Raw genomic sequence first — 23,282 nt, 5'->3', positions numbered from 1 at the left:
GTCTGTGTTAAATGTCCCAGGGACATACTGTATGTGCTTTCAACATTAGAGTTCAGAATTCCTGTCCAGGACATTAAGATTTTTTTTTTTTTTCGTCTGTTTGATCAGTATTTTTTGTATTGTCTTTTGAATAGATAAAGTATTCACTCGGGAACAACTTAGATACTTCTTCTCATTATTTTATGCTTATTAACCTTTTTATTATCTTCATTATTAGATGCAGAACTGTATTTTAACTGCAAACACTACTTAATACGCTGATAAAACTGCACCACTGCTTTTTCTTGCTCATGGGTTTCGATTGAACCTCGGCGCAGTTGTCGGATCTCATTGATGGCATCAATCCCGGAAATCTTCCTGGTCTTCACCAGGTAGCAAGCCAGCATGGTCCCTGTTCTTCCAAAACCATGCATGCAGTGAACTCCCACACCCTGAACAGGAACAACATATTTTGGTTAATTATCTGTAAAATGCTATACATCCTGCATAACTTTCTGTTATGAGACAAGTACTTGCCTTGTTTTTTGTTGATTAATAGAAAATGAAGCACCAAGTACTGTGGCAATCACTTACTTGACGTCATTTTTGTTTATTGAGAAAATAATTGTCTACTACTGGAGAGAAAAATCAACTACTCCAAATAGCTGACTAAGTTTCAGTGAAAAACATGGTGCTGGTACTCTTTCATAGGGTTTCAGAAATCAGATGGTATGCAATTATACACAATGACAAATATTATTACAGCCTCATGTATTTTGGAGAGGCTGCAAGGTTGTGAAAAGCTGCTCCAGAAGCTCAATTTCAAGCAAACTTGATGCCAAATGTTTTAGGTGTCAGCAGTGTAGACTCAGCATTCAGTACTGACTCAACCCTTGACTTGAGTTAATAGTACTCTTTAAGCATTACCATCCATCACAGTCTATCAAGTATCTGAGCTCTTACCTCCCCCTTGGAATTGGCCTCTTCCACAATGGAAAGAAATCTGTCAATCTGACTGGATGAAGGAGGAGTGAAGTCAGCTATCTTGATGTGCTGCAGCTGTAACTCTGGGCATGAGTCATGGTAAGGTGGCTTTCTCTCAGTCAGACTAACCAGGTGTTTGATGCCATTGTCCAGCAGATACTGGTATTCACATGTCATCCTGGGCATGGCCATTCCAGCCAGTTTGCCTGGCTCGACCCAGGAGAAGTTGTGTGGAGGAAAGGAGCCCATGACTGTCAAACTGAAGAGAGTTGATTTGCATACATCACCCTTGATATGCTTAATAAAAACACTGAATAAACTATTAAAACCAGGCCTGAATACACATATAACAAATATTCTCTTTCATCTCTCCCTGTGTGAGTCTTGGATATAAAATGAACTCTAGTAAACGTTGTCTTTCTAACAACCTGAATAATTAAAGTCAAACAGTGGAAAAGATGTGAGAAGGAAAGCGCATAAAGTAAACACTGCAGGAATATTTGTCTAATATTAGCATACTGGCTAAGCTAGAAAGTTCAGTGTCTTACTGAAGGATTAGTTTGCTAACAGTACATATTTCAACACAATAAGACACAGGCTTGATGTAGCTAGAATTACAGTATGTAAGCCTCACCAGATTCCCCTTGTTTTACTGAAAGATTAGAAAAAGTAGACACGCGCGTAGCTTTTACTTTAGCTATATTCAGATATGACTTTAGCTTGAAGCTAACTAGCTAACCGCTGGCGTCATATTCATAACAACTCGCTCTAGCGGTAGTTAGCTGTTAGCTTAAGGTTAAGCGAGGACATTAATTCCCTGTTACTAGCGAAAACAGCTGGATTACATCGATGCCCCCGTTTCTCCCACATTATACCCGCAATGTTACTTACAGAAGAGTTTTCCTTGGTGAGGAACAGACTGCTTGTCAAGCTTCGGCTACCTAACTTAGCTAACCGCTAAGCTAACTGCTATATTCACTGGTAGCCGTGTTGAGTGAGACAAACCCTGGGTAAGCTCACTACAATAAAGGTAGATACAAACACATTATATAACCCAGGGTAGCTTAAGTCTGTTGCAATACTAGGTGGGTCAGTGTTGTAGTTAAACCTACCAGTCGATCCATCATAAGTCTGGAAAACAGCTGTCATTGTAAATCCGTTGTGAAAGCCGACATGAACTAACGTGTTGACGGTGGGTTAGCAACATGAGAAATAAAAGATCCTTATGATCTAAGAACAGAACTATCGTTGTTTGTGTCATAGTCCGGATTGTAGATATTATATTGTTATAATATAAACACAAAACCACACCTACACTAAAACACGATCAACTTCACAGGATGTGTTAAAAGATGACCTGCAAAAGCTTAACGTTAAGTCAGGATGGCCGAGCGGTCTAAGGCGCTGCGTTCAGGTCGCAGTCTCCCCTGGAGGCGTGGGTTCGAATCCCACTTCTGACAACAACCTTTTTTGGTTTATCTTCAATGGTGTTTAATGTCGTATGTTGAATGAAGTTTTCAGACATTGTACAACCACTGCTACTGTGACCACTGGGAACTTTGCACAAAAATTGATTGGTCTAACAGACTGATAAAGCCTCATATTAACTTATTTAGATTTAAATATCTGAAGATTTCTTCTAGTTTTAAGTATAGAAATAATACCTAAAATATGTACACAATATGTTGGATATATCTGCAGTTATGTACGTAATATATAAAGACTTTTAAGCTGCAGCTTCAAGTAATTTGTTAGCCTGCAGTGCAAGCAGTTTTATTTTATATTTGAGAGATGCCTTTGTTGAGTCCATATTGAATCATTCTTGTTTTAATATTTTTTGTCACTTCCACATGGAGGCTGCTCATTTCATGCAATAGTTAATGATACAAACACAAACATTCAGAACTCACAGCACAGCACAGTTTACTTGCTAGTCATTTTATACAAATAGTAGAAAGAGGGTTTGTATCTGAAGGAGACAAACTGCATCACATTTGCCAGATAGATGTTGATACACAGAGACTGATTTTTCAGAAAGGTGTTCGCAAAGAGAATCACAGAGTCGAATGTTTCAAACATCCCATTAAAAAAGCTTTCACTAACCTGTTGGTGTAAAAAAAAGTTAACAGAGCAGTTTCAGTAATCACATACAATTATAGAAAGATATCTAGAAGTAAAAGTTGAAATGAACATAACCAACAACGTAAAAAACATTCCGATAATCAGGAGGCGTCTAGTGGTCCTACGGTGGTTGATCCATCCAAAACCCATTTAACAGAACATCTGGAAGTCCCAAAAGAACCACAAAATATTTTTATTCTCATTTTATGCTTTTTTGTTTTTTTTGTACACTTCACAACCTGAAAACTTGGTTGGCTGACTGGTTGTCCACTATGTCTCTGGATTATCATCATACTCTTTATCAGCATCCCTTTTGTATCATCTAAAAGTACAGACCCCTTCAACATGCTGCAACACCCCTCAACAAAGCAATAACAGCCCCTTTAATGGTTACATGTTAACTCTGTGGTTTTAATTTTTGCACTCTTTATGTGCTGTTCGAGAAAGGGGGCAATAATCGCCGTGCCTTCCTATTAGAAGATTTCTATATATTTTGAACGTCCATGTTCAAAGTCCCACACTGAGCAGACTGCTGAAGGGCCATGCTGCGATTACAGGATGGCACAGAAGAACTTCTTCTCCCTGAACGGGTTCTCTGACGCTGGCACCGGTGACAGCAGAGGGTCCTCTTTGGCATGGGCTTCGCAGTATGACATTAAGTCTGCCGCAGCTTTTGACACCTGGAATTAAGCACACACACATATGCTCACATCAGATCACGCTGACACACAGTTAAAGAAGCAGTTCAACATTATAGAAAATAGAATTATTTTGTTGAGAGTTTGATAAGAAGTTTGACTTCACTCATGTTTGTATTGTAAATATGAAGCTATAACCAGCAGATGGTTAGTTTAGCTTAGCATAAAGTCTGGAAGGAGGGAAAAACAAAACAAAATAGCCTCACCTATAACTTTTTACACTGCGTTATTTGTATGAATTAAACAAAAGACATAATTAGTGAGTTTTATAGGTATATTTCAACAAAGCCAGGAAAGCAATTTCCAGTTTTTATGCTAAGCTATGTTTACATTTACCAAAACGTCGAACTGTTACATTAAGTATGGAGTTAGAGGTGGACGTAATCAGCCCAGCCTGTAGCATAAAGATTCGAAGCAAGAAATGTGGTCATTGATTTAGAGACGTAAAACCCAGCTAGATTGATTTAGTCCCTTAAATACAACAATACATTTAAGATAGGATACAAAATTTGGATTAAAATCGTTGCTTAGCAGCAAGAATATGTATTTTATGAAATGATGTGATTCTTACTGTTTGCCTACTTTAGGACAACAAAGAAACATGAAATATGAAGCTTTCTGTCAAAAGATTGTTTTCACAGCAGATATTGTGACTTATGGTGAGTGATGGTACAGGAGTAATTAAGAACATTATGTTTAATAAGATTAGAGTGTCCCAGTAATAGATTCACATGTTATAATCTTAATGCTGGTAATAACATGCTTCTCCTGCACTGACATGAAAATGTTGGCTGTATCTGATCAAAGATATAAAAGTGTAAGAGCTTCCTGCAAGTACCAGATTACCAGGCATGCTTCCAACATTATTATGTAATAATAAAAGTTTGACAAAGTGTTTAAAGGAAAGATGATGAAATTGTCACCTTTAATGATTTCCTGCAGTATCTGAGTGATGTTTTGAGTCTACAGAAGTTGATTTTTGAAGCCAAGAGTACAAAAAAAGATCAAAAACACTGTCATCTCACCTTTATCCTGTCAATGTTGGCCTCCATCTTCAGCTGCTCCACCAGTTTCCTGGCTTGTGCGATGCTGGCCGTGTTATTGCTCGCCATGGGCGCTGTGAGTCAGGTCTCCTGTGCTCTGTCTACATACAGTAGAGGAGAAAGCGATTTTAACATCCCAAACACTGCAGCTCACCCACAGCGCGCCGCTGATGAAGACGAGCACGATAATGTGGCAGGCATGCAAAGAGGCGTGCTAGTAACAGATACCCCATTTATTATCACATGCCTGTGGATACACACACAAACCACAGACACAGGCATATTATTTATGGTGTCAGTTGCTAGGCAGCCAATGACAGTGAGGGGGAGGCAGAGAGGGTGGGAGGAGAGTAAGGGGGCAGCGCTTTGTCCAGCACTATATTTAAAATAGATAAACGAAAAAGTAACGTTACTGGTTTCAGAGATAAAAACTTGTTTACACTAGTAACTGTGTGTTTTCTAATTCATACTGTGTCACAGTGTTGGCGTCTCTGCCTTATTAGGTGCACAATAAATCAACAAATCAATTCAGTTTGTCTTCTCTTCAAGGTAAGACAGGTCACCTTGTTCGTATAACATTTGATTTAATATTTGCTTTATGTAGGCCATAGGTTTTAATTTTATGCAGCTAACATCTGAAATGGTCTTCCTGATGTTAGACAATCCTCATCTCTGGTGGTGTTTAAGTCCAAGCTAAAACCTTTTCTTTTTAGCTCGGCACATGACAACAGAGTGTTTTATCTACACTCATTCTCCATTAACTTCATTTCAAGTTAATCTTCTACTATTTGCTGTTTCTTATTTTGATTTTTGCATATGTAACTTTTAACACAAACAGGCTGTTTTTATAAGCTATTGGTGTCTATTATTCACGTTTTAGAAAAAGTTTATTGTATTTATCTGTTAAACTGTTTTTTGTTTTTTTTTAAATCATATTTGAAAATTTGTTCGTTTAAATGTTTTAACGCCAACATTTTTGTGGGTAATTATTTTGAAGATTTGCTTTTACAGTGAAAGTTGATTTTATGTGGGATTTGGTTAGAGTTTTCACACTGTGGAAACTATTACAAAAATGATAAAATGAGGTAGACTCAAAGTTGTCTGCATGCATACTGCACTGATACATGAGTGGTGTTATTTCACAAAATTATGAATGCTGGTAAAGAAAGTGTCTGGAACACTCTGGAAAGCAAATCAAATATTGCGTCTTCGGTATGACGCGTTACTTTTTTCTGTTAGTCAGATGTAAGACAAGAAAATTCTGTCTGGATTTGTGACTACAGGCACAGACATTAGATGTTTAAGATGCTGGTAATCTTAAAATAATCCAAGGTTCAAAATTTGACAGTATTTTACAGGACTTTTCCAAAGTCACAGTTTTACTGATGTTGGTTGGGAAGTCTTGTGTGTGAGTACACAATACAAGTAACTAGATATTCATCTGTATACAAGAAGAAAATACTGGTATGCTGTTATTGTACTAATATAGCCACAACAGTATATTATGCAGATCAGTGTGCACCATCCAACGGGTTTGAAATCTGGTGACTGCGAAGGCTGTATCATTTTCACACTCATCATACCGTTAGTGAGACCTCGTGCTTCGTACGGAAACATCTGCTTCTCATACATTCTCATCGCTCGTCTACTCAGTTTTTTTATCACCTGTCTGTTTTGGTACTCAGTTTTAGTTTTGCACGCTCAGTTGTTCCTCTGCCTTTTCTAACATCTTTGATTAACTGGATCAAGCTGCAGGGGCTCTAAATCAGCATCATCCTTGATGTGTGATCAATCCTCTCTGCGCGCTCACCCCCTCTTGTCATCCGTCTGTATGCACTGTGGTACGGCTCAGCATGGGGTTAACACTGATCTCAGCCAGGTGCTGGAGCTAAGCATGAATATTGATGCTCCATGGTGGCACACCTGCCCACCAGGCCGGTAAACTCCTGCAGGAATCTCCGCTGTCACACTGACCTGAGCCCCCCTGACCTGATGTGCTTGTTATTAATCATTAAAATCCCCACCATCCATCCCCACCAGTTACAGTCTGTCTCTTTCACTGAGCTATTTCATTTATTAATTTTAGACGCCTTGCAAAACTGGTTATAAACAAGAATATCAGCTAAATCTGACAAACTCCAAATACTAGAAAAGCCATTTGTGGCCAGTGACACATACTCCAGTTGATTCACATTTGGTGTGTGACTATAATTTATATAAAATGTCAGAAATCAGAAAGAAAATACTGCCAAAACCACATAAATCCAAAAATATTATATTTTGAGAGAAGTACAGTGGGTACGGAAAGTATTCAGACCCCTTTAAATTTTTCACTCTTTGTGTCATTGCAGCCATTTGCCAAAATCAAAAAAGTTCATTTTATTTCTCATTAATGTACACTCAGCACCCCATCTTGACAGAAAAAAACAGAACCCAATTGAGCATCTCTGGAGAGACCTGAAAATGGCTGTCCACCAACGTTCACCATCCAACCTGACAGAACAGGAGAGGATCTGCAAGGAAGAATGGCAGAGGATCCCCAAATCCAGGTGTGGAAAACTTGTTGCATCATTCCCAAGAAGACTCATGGCTGTACTAGCTCAAAAGGGTGCTTCTACTCAATACTGAGCACAGGGTCTGAATACTTATGACCATGTGATATTTCAGTTTTTCTTTTTTAATAAATTTGCAAAAATTTCTACATTTGTTTTTTTCTGTCAAGATGGGGTGCTGAGTGAACATTAATGAGAAATAAAATGAACTTTTTTGATTTTGGCAAATGACTGCAATGACACAAAGAGTGAAAAATTTAAAGGGGTCTGAATACTTTCCGTACCCACTGTACAGCACAGTCCAGTGTGCAAAGAAGAGAAACCAGAGAATCTAGCAGCTTTTGCTCTTCGTATATTTGTGTGTATTTTATTATTTACATATATCTCTTATTTGCACTTTGATAGTGTCTGCACTGTTTGTTACATGTTGACCTGGAATTCCTACACATTTCTGTGCGATGATACTAACGTATCTAACGTAATCCTAAAAATGACTCATTAAACTTACTAAATGTTTCAGGCTTGTTGCAGTAAAGTATTTGTCCATCATACACTCAGTGTAGTAAGAGAACACATGTTGGGCAGTTCTGCATACAGTGTGCGAGTTAACAGACATGAATATTATTCCTTATCATTTTGAGAGTCACTGGAAATAGACATAGATATTAGACATTCAAATTGTTTTAGGACTGAAACATTTGCTCTGAACTGAACCATTGTTGGTACAAACCAGATGACTGTGTAAAGAGGATTAATGGGCACAACCTGCAGGAGACTGCACAGTATTAACAGTGTAATATAAACATTACGTGTTACAGCCAGTGCAGCTGTGGGATTCTGGTCGTTTTCACTCTGAGCAGGGCTTCACATTTTAGGGAATAACAGCACCTATATTCATGCCTTGCACATAAACCTCACGTTGTCCCTCATTAAACTCAAAATAGAGCAGACACTTGCTACAAGGTCGTGACTGAGGCATAAAAATTAGTCTTTGGTGTGTCTCATATTGAGGCCATAATATCATTTCTACACTCAGGGGAGATGTCGAAACAGGCCAGTGTATCACGAGACTATTGATAGGGACAGATGTCACTCTTTAAGGTTTCTGGGATGGCTATGGAAAAGTAGGCTCCGTTCTTCACAGAAAATAATCAGACAGTGTGAGACTAGCCTAGTTTGTATGGAATTGACAGGATGATTTCAATAAATATCTTATAAGAAGATGGAAGCCTGTCTTACAGGGCAGGGAAGGTGAACGAAAGTAACATCTAATCCTGCCATTAAAGTTTATCCAGTGTCCAGAAAGCAAAGTTTTCAGCTACGCTAGCGGCTCATTGGATTTTGCTTTGGTCCAGCTTTGCGTTAAGCTAAATGCTAATGTGAATATTTTCAAAACAAACACAAACATAGATGTGCACATCATTTCTATTAATATGTTTAGTTATTTTCCAGCATTGCGCAAACATAGCACCTTCATATTGTCATATCTAGGGAGTGGGAGTGTGAGGAGATGGTGAAATGCACAGTAGCAGATGTCTGTGCATGTGTCAACTCCAGGTGAAATAGCTGTGACACTGCAGGCAGCTAGATTTAAAAAGTAATAATTAACTGGTTATATCGCTTTTTTTGATCACTGAGTTTTACTGCTGCTCATCTGTATCATAAAACCTCTTGTCCTTCCCATCAGCTGCTCAAAATACCATCATGAGATGTTGCACATGGTGTCAACATGCTGATAAGTGTGACATCCCAGCAGTTGCTGATAAATAATGCATTCAGATGGACACAGGCTTTAACTGTGTCAGCTGCAATGTAGACGCTGTAACGATAATTTAAAAGCTGTTTGCTACTGCACAATTTTAAATCAGCTTCCAAGGAGTGAGTACTGTCACTACGACCATTCATGCTGTAATACTATGAAACTGGCTGATATTTCAAACCTGCCTTGTTACTTTGCCTCTTCCTCTTGTTTTCACTTACCTTGTCTGCTTACTCCTCCGCGCTCTGCCCTGTGTCCGCCTGCACTTCAGTCAGCAGTTCGTGTCCGCCCAGCTCTCTGCAAATACGAAGTGAGAAAGAGCAGAAAAGAGTAAGACTTGGCGGCTGATCACAGGCAGAAGGTCTACATGCTTTCACTGCTGCCTTCCAGATAAATCAGAGCGACGCTTGTGTATGTGCAGCCTCTGTCCTCTCATCACTCTGTGTCAGAATGTTACAGCTCGCTCCAACAAACACCACTCCAGGGAAAACACTGCTGGAGAAACACCACCACAAACTACAGAGAAAGATGCAAAGGAAGCACAATCAAAGGGACAAATTAACTGATGGTTTTGCAGAAGAAGCTCAGCAGTTTGGTAATATCTGCATATTTGCTTTCTCACTGATCATCATGAGAGGACAGATGGGCCTGTCATGTCTGTAAAGCCAGAATCAACAGCTGGTTAGCTTAGCTTAGCATAAAGTCTCTGCTGGCCACACCTTTTTCTGTTTTTTTTTTGTTTTTTTTTTTGGTGCAGATGAAAGAAACCAGATATAACATCTGCCTTTTCCAAGGGCTACTAGATACTTCACATTTCCAGTCTGCAAACAATGCAAAGTTATTCAGCTGCTGGCTTCCACTTCCTTACTGTACAACGAGCATGGTACCAACCTTTTCATCCCAAGACACAGCAAGAAACCAAATAAGCATATTTCCTGAAATGGCGCTGACCTCCTCTGCTCTTTCTTCCCTAACAGGGTCCCGGGTCCAACAGATTTATGCTTAATGCACCTATGACTCTGCAGCTGGGTTTTTTTGCTGCTTCTCTGATAAATGGGACAATTACCCTGCATGAGCAGATCTGCAGAGGAAGGGAATTCCAACCATCATAAATCATGGCAACGTTAAAGCAACAGTACAGTGAGGCATCCACTAACAAAACCCTGCCAACAGCGACAAAGCCCCTGAGCCAGAGTACTCTAGTGATGCTGAAACTGCTTACAGTTTAAAAAGCAAAAAAAGGAGAGTAGGAGATCTGACTGTAGTGCACTGTCACCACTCCTGATTCACTGGAGTCATTAATCTACACTGTGGAACAAGATGTGTAAAAGCAGTGCAGAGATCCCTAAACTATCTGCTGCAGTGCTTCAGTGTGCAGCAGGATTGTCTTGTGGCTTTTATAAGAAATTGTCTACCATGTTTTAAGTCAACACAAACAAAATACCAAAGTACAACATACAACAACAATGGTGCTGAAAAACAAACAATTCAAGAACTTTGCCTGAAAACAATCAACTCTAACGGGCTATGGTTTGATTATCTTATAAAACCAATAAAGTTTATAAATTTCCCCAGTTCTTCTTTTACTTCTTTTCTTCTTCCACTTTTGCAAATATATTCCTGCATCATTTCTTTTAAACATGAACAGAATGACACTGTAGGTGTTTCTAAAGAGTTAAAATACAACAAATATGTAAATAAGTATGACCCAATTGCAAATAATCATTATTGACATTATCTTCTTGGCTGACAGATGGGCTCAGATGTCCTGACAGGTTTGTTTGCCTGAAGCACGTGGTCGCCCACAGGCACATCCTGATTATCATTCACCAGACTCATATTTACATCTGGGTGTTTCCCAGGAAAATTGTACAAATGCCCTTTGTGTGCTGCTGGATGCCTGGAGATACAAGTGTAAAAAAATGGTTTTATCATACTGAAGTTGTCACATGCCAGGGCGACGACATGTACACCTTCTGGCTGTTCTTTGTCTGTCTCTATCGTATCTGCAGATTTCAAGTCTTCAGACTGACTAAGTGACGTCCCAAGGATTCAGTCCGTCAGACAGTACAGTTTGCTTCTCCACTGAATTCACCGTTAATGTAAATTAGGACATGCAAATGTGTGTGTTACCATGTTGAGAGTAATGCAAAGCTTGTACTAAACTTAGCAGTGGAGGTTTTGGCCTATTTATCGATTATAACTATTTTGTGAGGTATGCTGTTGTGGCCTAGGAAAAGTTTTTTTTTTTTTTTTTTTTTGCTTGTGTAATCCGTCACAGCAGGTTTGCAGTCCTGACGGCAGTCTTACAGCTTGTCCACTCTGTGCTTTTTTCCACTCTTACGTCAGTTCACTGCGTGCGACTGTTCTTAAAAAAGAAAAAAAAAAAAAGATGCTGCTGAATTTGATTTCCTAGTGAACTGACTGTGTCATCATATTTATGTTGTAGAGAAGCAGAAAGATCAGGGGATGTGAGACACCAAAGAGTGTTTTTAAATCTTAATTCTTTGACAGTACTGTTTTCTACTTTTACGTCAATAAAGCATCTTGAACTGAGCTGAACTCGGGGGGCGAAAAGACAGGAAGATGCATTGTGATCCATTTCTCTCCTGTGTCCCAACCTTCTGCTTCCCATCCCTCCCTCTGTGGCAGACAGGTGTTCAGTGATGGGATTGAAACAGCCCAGCATGCTCCGTCCTGCTGCCAACACCACCGACCCCCTGCGCCATCCTTCCCTTGCCATTTGGAGTTGTTTTGAACCCCTTCCTCCGGGGTTTTCGGGGGGTCTATGTTCGTGACGAGGCTCTCCACAGATGTGATTATAGCTGCTGCTCGACTCTGGGTGTCACTGACTTAAAGGGTGATTAAGCGCCGCAGGAAACATCCTGGTGAGGAAAATATAATTCCTGGCCTGTCGAGAGTGACGATCTCTCACGTACTCCCACACACGCTGACTCTCAGCTCAGTTCTCCTCCCTCGTTCTCTTTCTGTAGTGCACACCTTATTATCCTGTCTTTTTTTCCCTTTACACCATCCAAAGAGAGAAATTAAGGCAGCCAGGCAGGGAGTTTTCTGTCCTCTGTGATGCCCAGGGTGTGAAATCAGAGCGTGGTAATTAAGTCTGTCCCTAGCTCAGCCATCTGGATCGTGGAGAGCCAGTGATTAACCTGTGAGGGTCTACAGGGACTGAGAGGAGGCAGGATGGGACCCCTGTTCAAAGATAACGGCTGCTGAGTTCTGAGGTCCACATACGATTTGTCTATACAAGAATGGAAACGGGCCGCTAAGCTCCACTCTTCCTTAGTAGCTGTTTCTACACCTGACAAACTTTCAATCTTCACATGGAGCCACCAGATTGTATCTGCTACACCTCGCAAGCTAGCTAATTAGGCTAATGTTAGCTCCATTAAATTGGATGAAAGAACGATCTTGGCTAACTTCCTGCTTCCAGCCGACTTGTTTTAAAACGAGAATTTATTAAAAGTCTGAAATATGATAAAAGGCCCACTGTCAGTTCCAGACAGACCAGTTGATGATCAATTTAAGACATGAAAATAAAGAAACGGCCTGTTCTGTGAATGCACTGTATAGCTACTTAGCACCAGCATTATAAATCCAAGACTTTGACCCAGTTTGACAATATTTCATATTTCCAGCTCTACACTGTTAACATTCAAAGACAAAAGGCTTTTAGGATGGAGAATAACCAATGTTCAGTAAATGTTATGTTGACTCGGGTCACTGGAATGAAAAACCAATAAAGAACAGTGCAGACTCAATGGACTACACCGCAGACATGTTGGTTGTGAACCAGGATTATGTTTCGTATAATGAGTAATACCACAAACAATGTTTTCCTTGACCATGGTAGTGATTCACTAAATGAAGCTGATGTATGTTCATTCTTGAGGAAAAACTGTTTATTTGTCACAGAAAACCTTCTGACCCCAATTTTGTAAAAGCTGACACAGGCCTTTTCTTTGCTGAGTGAGTATCCTCTGTTTTACTACAAAGCCCATCGAGTGAATCCAAAACCCGACTGCGGAGTTTCAAAAATCTAAGTCTGTTTTCTATTATTTCTTAACAGAGTACAGCAGTGGAGTGTGAGCAGGCAGAAGCTTCAGTCATCTGAGCCCTCACAGTGTGACTGTACCATCCTCAGTGTGTCATCGGACAATGTAGTGCACTCTGCGACGTCACCGTGAAGCAAGAAGGCAGTGAAGGACACGCTCAGCACAGACAAACAGAAATTTATAGGGTCGTAATCTGATAGAAGATAAACAGAATGAGAAACAAGGGAAATGGGAAAGTTTATCAGGAAGGTAAAAGAGGCCGTGTGGGTAATATCTTCTTCCAGAGTGACTTTTACAGCGACTGCAGCAAGGAGAAGTAACATAAAACTAACCTCCGGAGTTATTAATGAACACAATCAAGAGGATACTGACTACTGAATGTAATATAGCACGGCTCCCTGCCCTTGAATAGGAGAAAGGACGCCCCCTCCCTTCGTGCTCAAACACAAAGAGATGGAACAGAGAGCAGAGCTGTCAGGCCACGATCGTCCGGGTGTTACAGCTCAGCCTCCATCTCCATCACTGTTTTTGTTGATACAAGGCTCTGAGCAGGACTCAGACCTGGACCTGGTCTCCAGACTCATCTTACACTCATTGTACAAGAAAACCTTCCTCCCAGTATAATCTGTCCAAGAGGTGGAGTCTATTTTTCAATTGAAATCAAAATAGCAGTACTACTACAATGGCAACTACTACTTTTACTCCACAACTAAGCTAACATGTATCAAATATGTTTAAAATGACATATTTTACAATGTTATTAACATGACTGAGAATCAAAGTCCTTTCTTTAAACTTTATGCTGTCTACACAAACTACACAAATGTGTGTCAGTATCTCACTACAGCAAAATATTTCTATTAAAACATTTTTTGTGTGTTAGTGTAATCGGTCTATTAGTATATTATCCCTGGAATACAGCAGACCTGTACTGACTGACTCACATTAGTAGTAAATCTTATTATGGCCTTACATTTAGTATTTGCAGCATGTTAATATAATTATGGTGCATCTACTAGACTGCTGAGTCATGTTTATTTACTATAATAACACCTTGGTGGCTGGGATTCAAACTGTATGCCTGAACGGTACGAATCAATTGCACCTGAAACCCATCACTGATGTCACAGTGTCCTTACCCACCTGCGAGTTACATTTGTGCCATGTTCCTGAGAGCACAGCGGGAGGTTTTGAGCACAGAATATTTTACTTTGACCAACGACATAAATATTCTGTGTTCATTGATAAACTCTTGACTCCCCATTCATGAGCCATTGTTTCTCTTTGCTTACAGTAACGCAAGAAGAAATATACCAGAATTGGCCTTCCTTCAAAATAGCAGGAGTTGGTGAGAGAGCAAAGAAGTAAAGTTGAGCCACAGTGAGTTTATTAACGAGCAGAGAATATTTTTGGCTGCTCAAACCACATTTTTCTGTGCAAGATGATAATGTCTCTTTAAAACAAAATTTGCATGCATGCAAAAGCATTTTCCCTGTGCTCAAAATGTGCAGTTGTGCACTAAGGAATATGGCAGAAATGTAACATCACAGCTCCGAAACCACTGACATTAGCAGAAACGAGACTTTCAGCTCATGTTATGTTGATCTGTAAAGTTCAAGATGGAAAATGTGTTTAGATAAAATGATGTGTAACGGAGACACACCAAGACTGTGTGGGTGTGTTTGATCAGATTAGCCTGTCAGGGCATTCTGATAAGTGCAAAATATTTTCATGCATGTAAAACATATTTACAGAGGGAAATGAGAATGGGTGCACTACTTTTCACATTATTATGTGTGTCACTGTAAATCAACACTAGCTGCTCTGAGCAGCAACTAATACAGCTTATGTCAGTGGGATGAATATTTCATACACTTTTGATTGATTGATGGATTAATTGGGGAAAAACAAAACGGTCTAACCCATCCACCCAATGAGAAGTAGGCTAACATCTAACATGAACACAATGTCAGGCTGAATAAATGAAGTAAAACAAAATGGCAGTCAGTGCAATTATTTGAGCAGAGCCTCGCCCTTTTAGGAATCCCCTCAGTCCTAATCTAAATTAACTCATATTTTATTCATTTTGGCAGATAACAGTGTTTATGCAGGGCCGTTTTGCTTAGAATAAGATTTTTTTAAATGAGCTTCAAGGACTAATTCTTTTTTTAAGACATTAGAAATTTAGATCACATATTCATACGCAATTTGAGAAATTATCCACAGGTAATGTCTTATTAGATACCACACTTGATAATAAACATTTAACTCTTGATGCATTGACCTGTTTTAAACTGTGCATTAACCCTAGATCTCTTAGACAAACTACCACCACCCATTGTCATTTGATTAGCACTGACATCTGTGCCACCCCCAGCATGCCCTGCCCACCCTGCCATCTTAGACCTTGTGGTGTATGTGTTTGTATGCATACACATGTGTGTTTGTGTTGGAGGTTAATCTAAGTCCCAGAAGGGGGGAGGGGAGAAGGCAGTGGCCCAGGAAATGATGCATCTCCAGGGAGTCAAGAAGGCAGCAGGGAGGAGGTTTATTGCTCCAGGGAGCACAAATGTGGTCTATTATGTTTATTAAATCAAACAATCAAGGCCCGGCATGTGTCGTCTTTGTTGGAATCAAACAATGACCAGGTGGTTTTCTTTGCCTCAAATGTTGACAGAGTCACATTTAAAACCTTTGATACTTGTGTTATGTAACAGCAGTGTAGTTAGTGGGGTAGAAACAATGCTTGACACTGCTGTGACAGGAACAGCTACAGACCTCTGGATGCATTCAAAGAAACCATGTGTCTTTGTATGACCAGGACAGAAAATTAACACCAGCCACCAGCCTCATGACACTGGTGAATTCTGTCTCTGAGAAAACCGTTTTAAATTCCCCTGGTCACTTTGGCTGGAAACCAGCTTCCATGTGGAGCTTCTTTTCCACTCCTCAAATCACATATGAATGTGGCAGGTGTGGTCGCTAAAATTAAAGGGTTAACTTCCTGCCCTGAAAAAGATGTACCAGTTTTGTGTACATTACGATGTTTTCTCTGTGCTTGAGCTGAGAGGAATCAGTGGGGGACTTTGCATTTGCATTTGAGTCAGGAGGCATAAACATACTTTTCCTCTGGAATCAATCAGCAGGCCAAGAATAACACAGCCAGACTCCTGGGCTGTTAACAATATTACAAACATCCGGAGTTGTTTAGATTCTGCTGAGTTCAAACCTCACTGGCTGAAGACTATCAAAAGTGTATCTGCTTTGGGGACAACGGAACATGTCAGTCTGCATCCAAACCTTTAGTTCCAGGTGAATATTATTCCTCATTTAAAGTCTTTTGGGTCAGCAATCCCACACCTAAATGATTTGCTACTGACAGTTTGCTACTGAATGTTGGATCTTTTACAAAAAGACTTGACTCTCTTCAGATTTGACAGAAAAAATATTCACATGTCCTATTTTGTCCTTGAGGACTTGGGAACTGTCCAAAACCAATTCTGGTAGACTCAGACTTGAGCGATGGACTGAGTCAGAGGAGAGGATCTAGGACTTGGACATGACTGGTGCAAGACTTGACTCCCTAAAAGCCTCAGGTGAGAATTGAAAGCAAAGACATTCAAGTTGGCGTTTTGCCTTCAAAGACAAAAGGCTTTGCAAAAGACATAAAACAGCTCAAATAGATTTGAGAGATGGAATATGGACTTGAATCAGACCTGAGTCACAAAAAAGCACTTGACATTTGAACTCAGGTGAGTCCCTAATGATATAACTCACAGAAGACATGACTTGAGCCTTGGAAACAGTAACTGTCACATTTTGACACTGCTGGGAGACCTAAGACTTGACTACTTGACTTTTTGAGTGAGTTGTATCTACTTACATTTTAGACTTGACTCTAGTCTTGACTGGGAAAGACTTGGGCTTGGTCTAAGAGAAGGCTAAAAACAACTCTGGTAAACATAAGACTTGACAAATTGATTTAGGTTGAATGAAAATAAGTTCCAGGATTTAAAGGACAACTGAGACGCTCTAAAGATTTGACCCGAGACTCAAGAAGTCTCATATTTCACCTTTAAGACCCAGAGACTTTCTTTGAGACTTGAAAAAGTTCTGGTAGATTTAAGACTCAAGACCTTCTAAATGACAAAACACTGATCTTGACTTGCTTGAATCCTGACTACCCAAACGCCTGACAGGAAGCAACAATTCAAGTCTCAAGTCATGTTTTGATCTGGCAGAATAAACACTTGTCACTGGACCTGGACTTTCATCTCTTCAAGGACTTGATTGGCCAGTGTTGAGCCTTTTCTCCAAAAGCCCCATGCTTCTATCTACACAGAGGAGACCTTGCTTGAATGAGCTTAAAAAACGAAATAAACATGTTTAAGAAGCAAACAGGTGCAGTAAGTACAAAGGTTGATGCCTTCAGTATAAGAACATCCTTCATGTTATCTGTCTCCTAACTTGCTCCATTTTAAAATTCAGTGAAGTTTCAGATTCACACAGAGATTCAGTAAAGTCAAAGATGTTATTAGATAGCCTAGCCCTGCATTTGGAGAATTCCTCGCACTTTGGCCTGAAAAGGAAGGATTTTTTGTGAAGGGAGTGGAGAGGTCAAAGTGGTCTACAAGGCGTGGAGGTTTGCTTATTTTTCTTTATTCACTTCCACCAGACATCCCTGACTCCCTCTTCCTTTTCTATCTGTAACAAGACTTTCCATTGTGCTCCTCAAGGTTTTTGCTGTTTCTTCAGTGTTGTTATTTTGTGAACCACTTCTAGTCTCAACATCGACATGTGTGAAACAATCTGTGGCCTTGGAGCAGCTCGCCTTCGCGATACAGTACGAACTGCCTGGATGTGAGCTCTTGCGTAATTCTGACTCACTGTGTGCATTTGTAACAGGCCTGAATATGGAACAACACAACCACACACACGATTGGATGATTTAATGCGAGTTGTACATGACGGTGCCGTTCTGTAACGAGCTAAGTAAGAAAAGCAGCACGCCTCTGACCATTTTTCTGGTTTTCCTGCAAATGAATGCCACCGTCAATGTCTGTATCCCTCTATGTACAACATAAAAACACCAAACCCGCCTCCACCTCCTCTTCTCCCAGCCATCTGCCTGATACAACCACTACCTGGAGCTTTTGAGTGGTCAACTGCTGCTCTGTATGAAAGGCAGGGGGTTTGAGAATGGCCAGAAAAATGTACAGGAGGTGTGTGGGAATCCTTTCTAGTGTTTTACTATGTCGTTTGTATCTCCTTCTGTCTGCCACATCCCCCCTTTGTCATCGGTCTCTTTCTCTCTTTTTCATCCCCTTATAGCTCCTGAAACAGATGCCCCTAATTCCTGTGGCTCCATATTATGGGATCTGCCCAACACTGAGAGGAAAAGAAGGAGGGAAGGACTGAATGGAAGAAAGCAGCTCTCTCATTCTCCTCACACATGTTCATGTACAGGAGGAGGCAAGAGGAGGGGGAAAACAAAGCAGCAGCTCACCTCAGAGAGGTTTTCAGAGATTTTAGGGGGGGGGGGGGGGGGGGGATTCCATGATGTAAACCAGCCAGCGGCATCAATCTCACCCTTCAAACACTGACAAAACATTATGAACCCCACACACACACACACACACACACACTCTCGAACACACCCTGTTTTGGATGCAATTACCCCAGATGGCTCCAAAACAGAAAAACATAAATAATACCTGTCCCCCTCTAAATATTTTTTGAAAAGTCTTACCTTTTTGTGTGTGTATGTGTTCTTCCGTGATGCCAAGCACATCCACACCACGAGTAGTATCCACTCGTTCTCGCGTCTCCTGGTCTCCTTCTGTCACACACAAACACACACACAAACACACAGTCGGTCAGTCAGTCAGGGAGGCAGGCGAACACATCGACACACACAACACACACTCCTCCCTCTGTATGCCTCTCCCTCTCTTTGCTCCAGCTGAGATCCTCCCTGCCTCCCTCCTCACTGCTGCTCTGAGTCTCCACCCTTCAGCCAAACGCTCAGGCTGCAAGAAACTACCCTCCTCCTCCTCCCCGTCTTTATGTCTTCTCTTTTCTGCTATCAGGACACACTCTCCATCTCCCACAGGTCCACAGGAAAAGCCTTCACTGTCTCTCTAAACACCTAGAGTAAACAAATGCATACCAGGATAGCTGATGGTCTGGACTAGCTGGATTTTTCTGATAAATATCCATATAGGTCCCTGTTTACATTTCAGCTACTCATTTTCCTCTTTCGTAACCGCATTTGTTACTGTACTACTCATTCAAGCGAGGTCTTCTCTGTGTAGATAGAAGCATGGGGCTTTTGTTACTACTGTACGTGACTCCAGAACTTGCATGATAAAAGTTCATTCAACCCTCAAAAACGACATCCTGAGGTTCACACACAAAATGTTTTATCGTCAGAATTGAAGCTTTTAATCTTTAGACCACTTGGATATTACAGCGAAGCCATCAAAGATTAAAAAAAAGAAAAGAAAAAAAAAAAAAAGTTTCCCAGCAACTAAACACCCAGGCTGGAACTACACAAGTAAACAAACAGCATGCTGCACACACTGCCCGTTCACATCTGGCTGTTTATGAACAGAGCTTTTATCTGCACAGGACTGAGATCGAGTGCAATGCATGCATGGAGCTGATATGTATATAAGGAGATAAGTCATTTTAACTGAGGAAGCTATGCTTTTGGTGCCACACATTTGCAGATATTTATGTGTCTTAACAGATTTATGTGTCTGCATTTTATAATGAGAAACAAAACATTCAAACATTCAAAATGATTGATCTTCTTTGAAATGTTAATGGCAGGGACAGTGTTGAACTTTCCAGTACTTTGGTCCTGACTGTAATACCTCAACAACTACTGGATGAATTTCCAGTAATACAATGCCAGTACTCAGTGAGATCTGTCTTGTGCATTTCTGACTGTCAGCATGTGTTCAAATGCACACATCTGTGCTGCTATGCACATATTGTACGTCTGCCTCACGCAAAACTCAGCTATTGTTACTCATCTTCTCCCTGCTGCCTGGACTGAACATCATGTTTTCTGTGAATCACATTTTCCTCAGCTCCATTCATGCAGATGTAGAAATTTACAGTAACAGTACACAGCCAGGGAGAGTCTCAGAGTGAGAGGAGGAGGAGGAAGAAGGAGAATTAGTGAGTCATAGCTTCTTCAAGGATAACACAGATCTGTCATAGATCTTTCTGGCTTCCCAGAGCAAGCAATATCCCTTCTAGCTTGACATACCCCCACAACTGCAACAGCTGAGACCCTCTTCACTAGCACCAACTATCATGTTCCTAATATGTTGCTATGGATGAATTATAACCTGGTTAAAAAATATCTACCATTTAACCATTAGTCTACACTGTGATAATTATTCTGATCATTTATACATTACTTTTACTTAACACTAGCTATTTTAGCTGTGTCTCTATTAGCTCACTATTTCAACCATTAATTCCAAGGTTGGGAATCCTGGCCCTTATGTCTTTGTTGAGACAGTGACAGTGAGACCCTTCCCTCCATCACCGGGGAAGAGATAAATCCAGAGATGTGTTTATTTGTAATCTGATTATTATGTTTTATTATCGGCTCTGAGGATCATCTCTGAACCGTGTGTCAGTGCAGCTGTTCTGGTTAATAGGATGGTTTATTAAATGCTGTTAATCCAACTGTAAGAGGGGATGGGCAGATGTTGTGACTTGGTATCAATAAAATAGCATTTCCTCCTGCAATAAATCATACAGTTGTGTACCAGGGTGGAACAGAAATACTGTCAGCTTTTAAGCATCTTAGGCTACCTTGAATTCACATTAGCCGCATCTTGAGCTTTATGAGCCTTAAGGGGTTTGAATATTTTCTCATATGTTGAATGTAAACCTTCAGATGAAATTAAAACATGTTTAATGAGATTTACACACAACAATTCAGTGTGTCAATTTCAGGATAGAGGACGCTCGAATGGCCCTGTACGAGCTGTGTTCAGTGTGTGTGCACAAAGGGTGGTGTTATCACGACTGGTGGGGGAGGGACCTGGATTTAATTTCTGATTTGCAACCATCTGGCTCCTCTGGGCAGCCACTGGCCTGAGCGGAGCGGAGCCCCGCCTGTCCTGCCCCAGTGCCCCATGGGATTTATGAAGAGGTCACCGCTGTTGCTGGAGACAGTGGCGCCTAATACTCCTAAACAAGCAGCTCAAATCATCGCACACACACACACTCATAGATGAGCAGCTGTATGAAAACTATTAGCAAAGATGCAAATAGAGGAAACTTCTAGAGACGACTGTAAGATGAAGAAGATAAAAAAAAAGGTGCCAATGGAGCAGTTTGAATCGCCACTTCAGCCTTTTTTATTATTTAAATATTGCAAACACCAGTAGGGTCAGCACATGATGACCTCGCTTGTTAAAAATGCAAAAACAACCTGTGAAAATAGCCTGAGCAGAGCTACACCTAATTCAACATGACAAAAGAAAGGAGAGGGAGGAGGGGGTGGTGACAGAAAGAGAGAATGCCCCCCCCCCCCTGTGTTGCCATGGCGACAGCAGTGGATGGTGCATGACTGATTTCCGGTACAGCTGTGGAGAGGGCGAGGAAGAGAAAGGAGGTGGCGCTCGCTGTGGAAGGCATCCATGTTTTCTATTAAACTGTACATCAGTCATTTAATCTTTATATTTCTAAGGATTATTTTTAAATAAAAACTTTAATCAACCAATCTGCTTGGCCGATTGCACAGGTCTGCATCACATGCTGCCTAAGAATGCATGTTGGTTGTTCAGCAAACTGGATACTGGACTGGAAGATGGAGGTCATTCACTTGAATAAAAATTGCTTACATGTTTTCTAGCTTATGTCTGTGTGGCACATTGCACATTTGCATTTGTTTCCGTCCACAGGACCTGCCTGCACATTCCTGCTTGATGTAAAGCATTTACACAAAAATGAAGCCCACTTGTTGGTTTTGACAGGTTATTTACAAATATGTGTTTCTGTTTTATGATGTGTCTGTATGTTATTAGGATGAGTCTAAAGCTAAGCATTGTTTTCTCTAATGACTGATGAATCATTTTGTGTGCAAAACAGTAAAAATAAAGTGGGAAAAACAATCTCAAGTTAATAGCATCCAAGACGATGATATGAAATGTCCTGTTTTATCCACTCAACAGTCTGAATATATTCAATTTCCTAAAAGAAACAACTATAACGTTTCAGAGGTGAACACTATTTCCATTTTTGCTCGAAAATACGCTCAAATGTTTACCTTCATTTTTGTTGATTGGCTAATATATATGATTCATTGCATTTCAACAGTTTGTAACAGTAAGATACTTCCGACCAATTAAATATTATTCGACATTTCTTTAAAATATCCATAAGCATCAGAATAGCTTCTAATATTTAAGCAGGTCAAAAACCCCGACGCAATATGGCGACAGGAATCTACGTCAACCGTTACCGTTTAGCTAGTTAGCGTTAGCTTTAGCAAGAGTTTCACTAGGCTTTTTTCCTCCATCAGGAGCCAGAAATAATAGTGTTACTAACGAGGATCATAATGATGTCGAATCATCAAAATAAATACATATCATCAATAAAAACAAACCACTAAAGGAAATGAGCAAGTAAAGTTTTTTTAACTTTAGCTTTGGCTAGCAGTTAGCATAAAGACGCTGACGTACAGCAGGTTAGCTTACCTCTTTCTTTAGTTGTCTATGTGAAGATGACAGAATGAAGTTAGCGATTTGGTTTTTACTGTAATGTAATATTTTACCGTGCATTTTATGTCGTAATAGTTTTAGTCCAGATGCCAAAACTGGATCTTAGCACAATGTTGTCTTACCAGCTTCTTCCGAACATAAAACCAGCTGACGCTAATTGACGTCCAGGTGGCCACATCACATCATCATCTGCAAAGAAGTAAACATGCAGTTCCGTTCAATACTAACACTGCTGCATTGTTTCATAGGCAAATATATTATTGATCTTTTTGGAGCACAGAAGTCTCAAGTGTTATCATTTTGATATTTGACATGTCAAAT

The 23,282-nt window shown here is 40.3% G+C and overlaps 2 protein-coding genes and 1 non-coding gene across 5 annotated transcripts; 1 reads left to right on the top strand and 2 right to left on the bottom strand.

The window, feature by feature from the left end:
* Positions 1 to 5: 5 nt before the first annotated feature.
* dusp23b (dual specificity phosphatase 23b) lies at positions 6 to 2,339 on the bottom strand. 2 transcript variants are annotated; one of them, XM_026303052.2, is made up of 3 exons: positions 2,076 to 2,339; positions 943 to 1,222; positions 6 to 431 (listed from the first exon to the last, which is right to left on the bottom strand). In XM_026303052.2, the coding sequence occupies exons 2-3, from the start codon at positions 1,210 to 1,212 to the stop codon at positions 246 to 248; spliced, it is 456 nt and encodes a 151-aa protein (XP_026158837.1). In that variant the 5' UTR covers positions 1,213 to 1,222; positions 2,076 to 2,339; the 3' UTR covers positions 6 to 245. The 2 variants fall into 2 exon arrangements, with proteins under 2 accessions (XP_026158837.1, XP_026158917.1); XM_026303132.2 differs by lacking the exon at positions 2,076 to 2,339 and adding an exon at positions 1,855 to 2,051.
* Position 2,340: 1 nt separating this feature from the next.
* Positions 2,341 to 2,423, top strand: trnal-cag (transfer RNA leucine (anticodon CAG)). Its single transcript has one exon. It is a non-coding gene; the product is annotated as a tRNA-Leu (tRNA).
* A 284-nt stretch (positions 2,424 to 2,707) lies between these two features.
* LOC113128139 (guanine nucleotide-binding protein G(I)/G(S)/G(O) subunit gamma-2) lies at positions 2,708 to 19,145 on the bottom strand. Of its 2 annotated transcripts, XM_026303251.1 has the most exons (4): positions 18,959 to 19,145; positions 9,358 to 9,433; positions 4,808 to 4,926; positions 2,775 to 3,764 (listed from the first exon to the last, which is right to left on the bottom strand). In XM_026303251.1, the coding sequence occupies exons 3-4, from the start codon at positions 4,892 to 4,894 to the stop codon at positions 3,636 to 3,638; spliced, it is 216 nt and encodes a 71-aa protein (XP_026159036.1). In that variant the 5' UTR covers positions 4,895 to 4,926; positions 9,358 to 9,433; positions 18,959 to 19,145; the 3' UTR covers positions 2,775 to 3,635. The 2 variants fall into 2 exon arrangements, with proteins under 2 accessions (XP_026159124.1, XP_026159036.1); XM_026303339.1 differs by lacking the exons at positions 9,358 to 9,433; positions 18,959 to 19,145 and having other exon boundaries at positions 2,708 to 3,764; positions 4,808 to 4,900.
* Between the last annotated feature and the right edge of the window lie 4,137 nt (positions 19,146 to 23,282).

Source organism: Mastacembelus armatus, chromosome 22 (genome assembly GCF_900324485.2).
Source record: "Mastacembelus armatus chromosome 22, fMasArm1.2, whole genome shotgun sequence".
Taxonomy (NCBI): Eukaryota; Metazoa; Chordata; class Actinopteri; order Synbranchiformes; family Mastacembelidae; genus Mastacembelus; species Mastacembelus armatus.
Note: the sequence above shows the minus strand (reverse complement) of the source record. Positions and strands in the feature narration are given on the sequence as shown.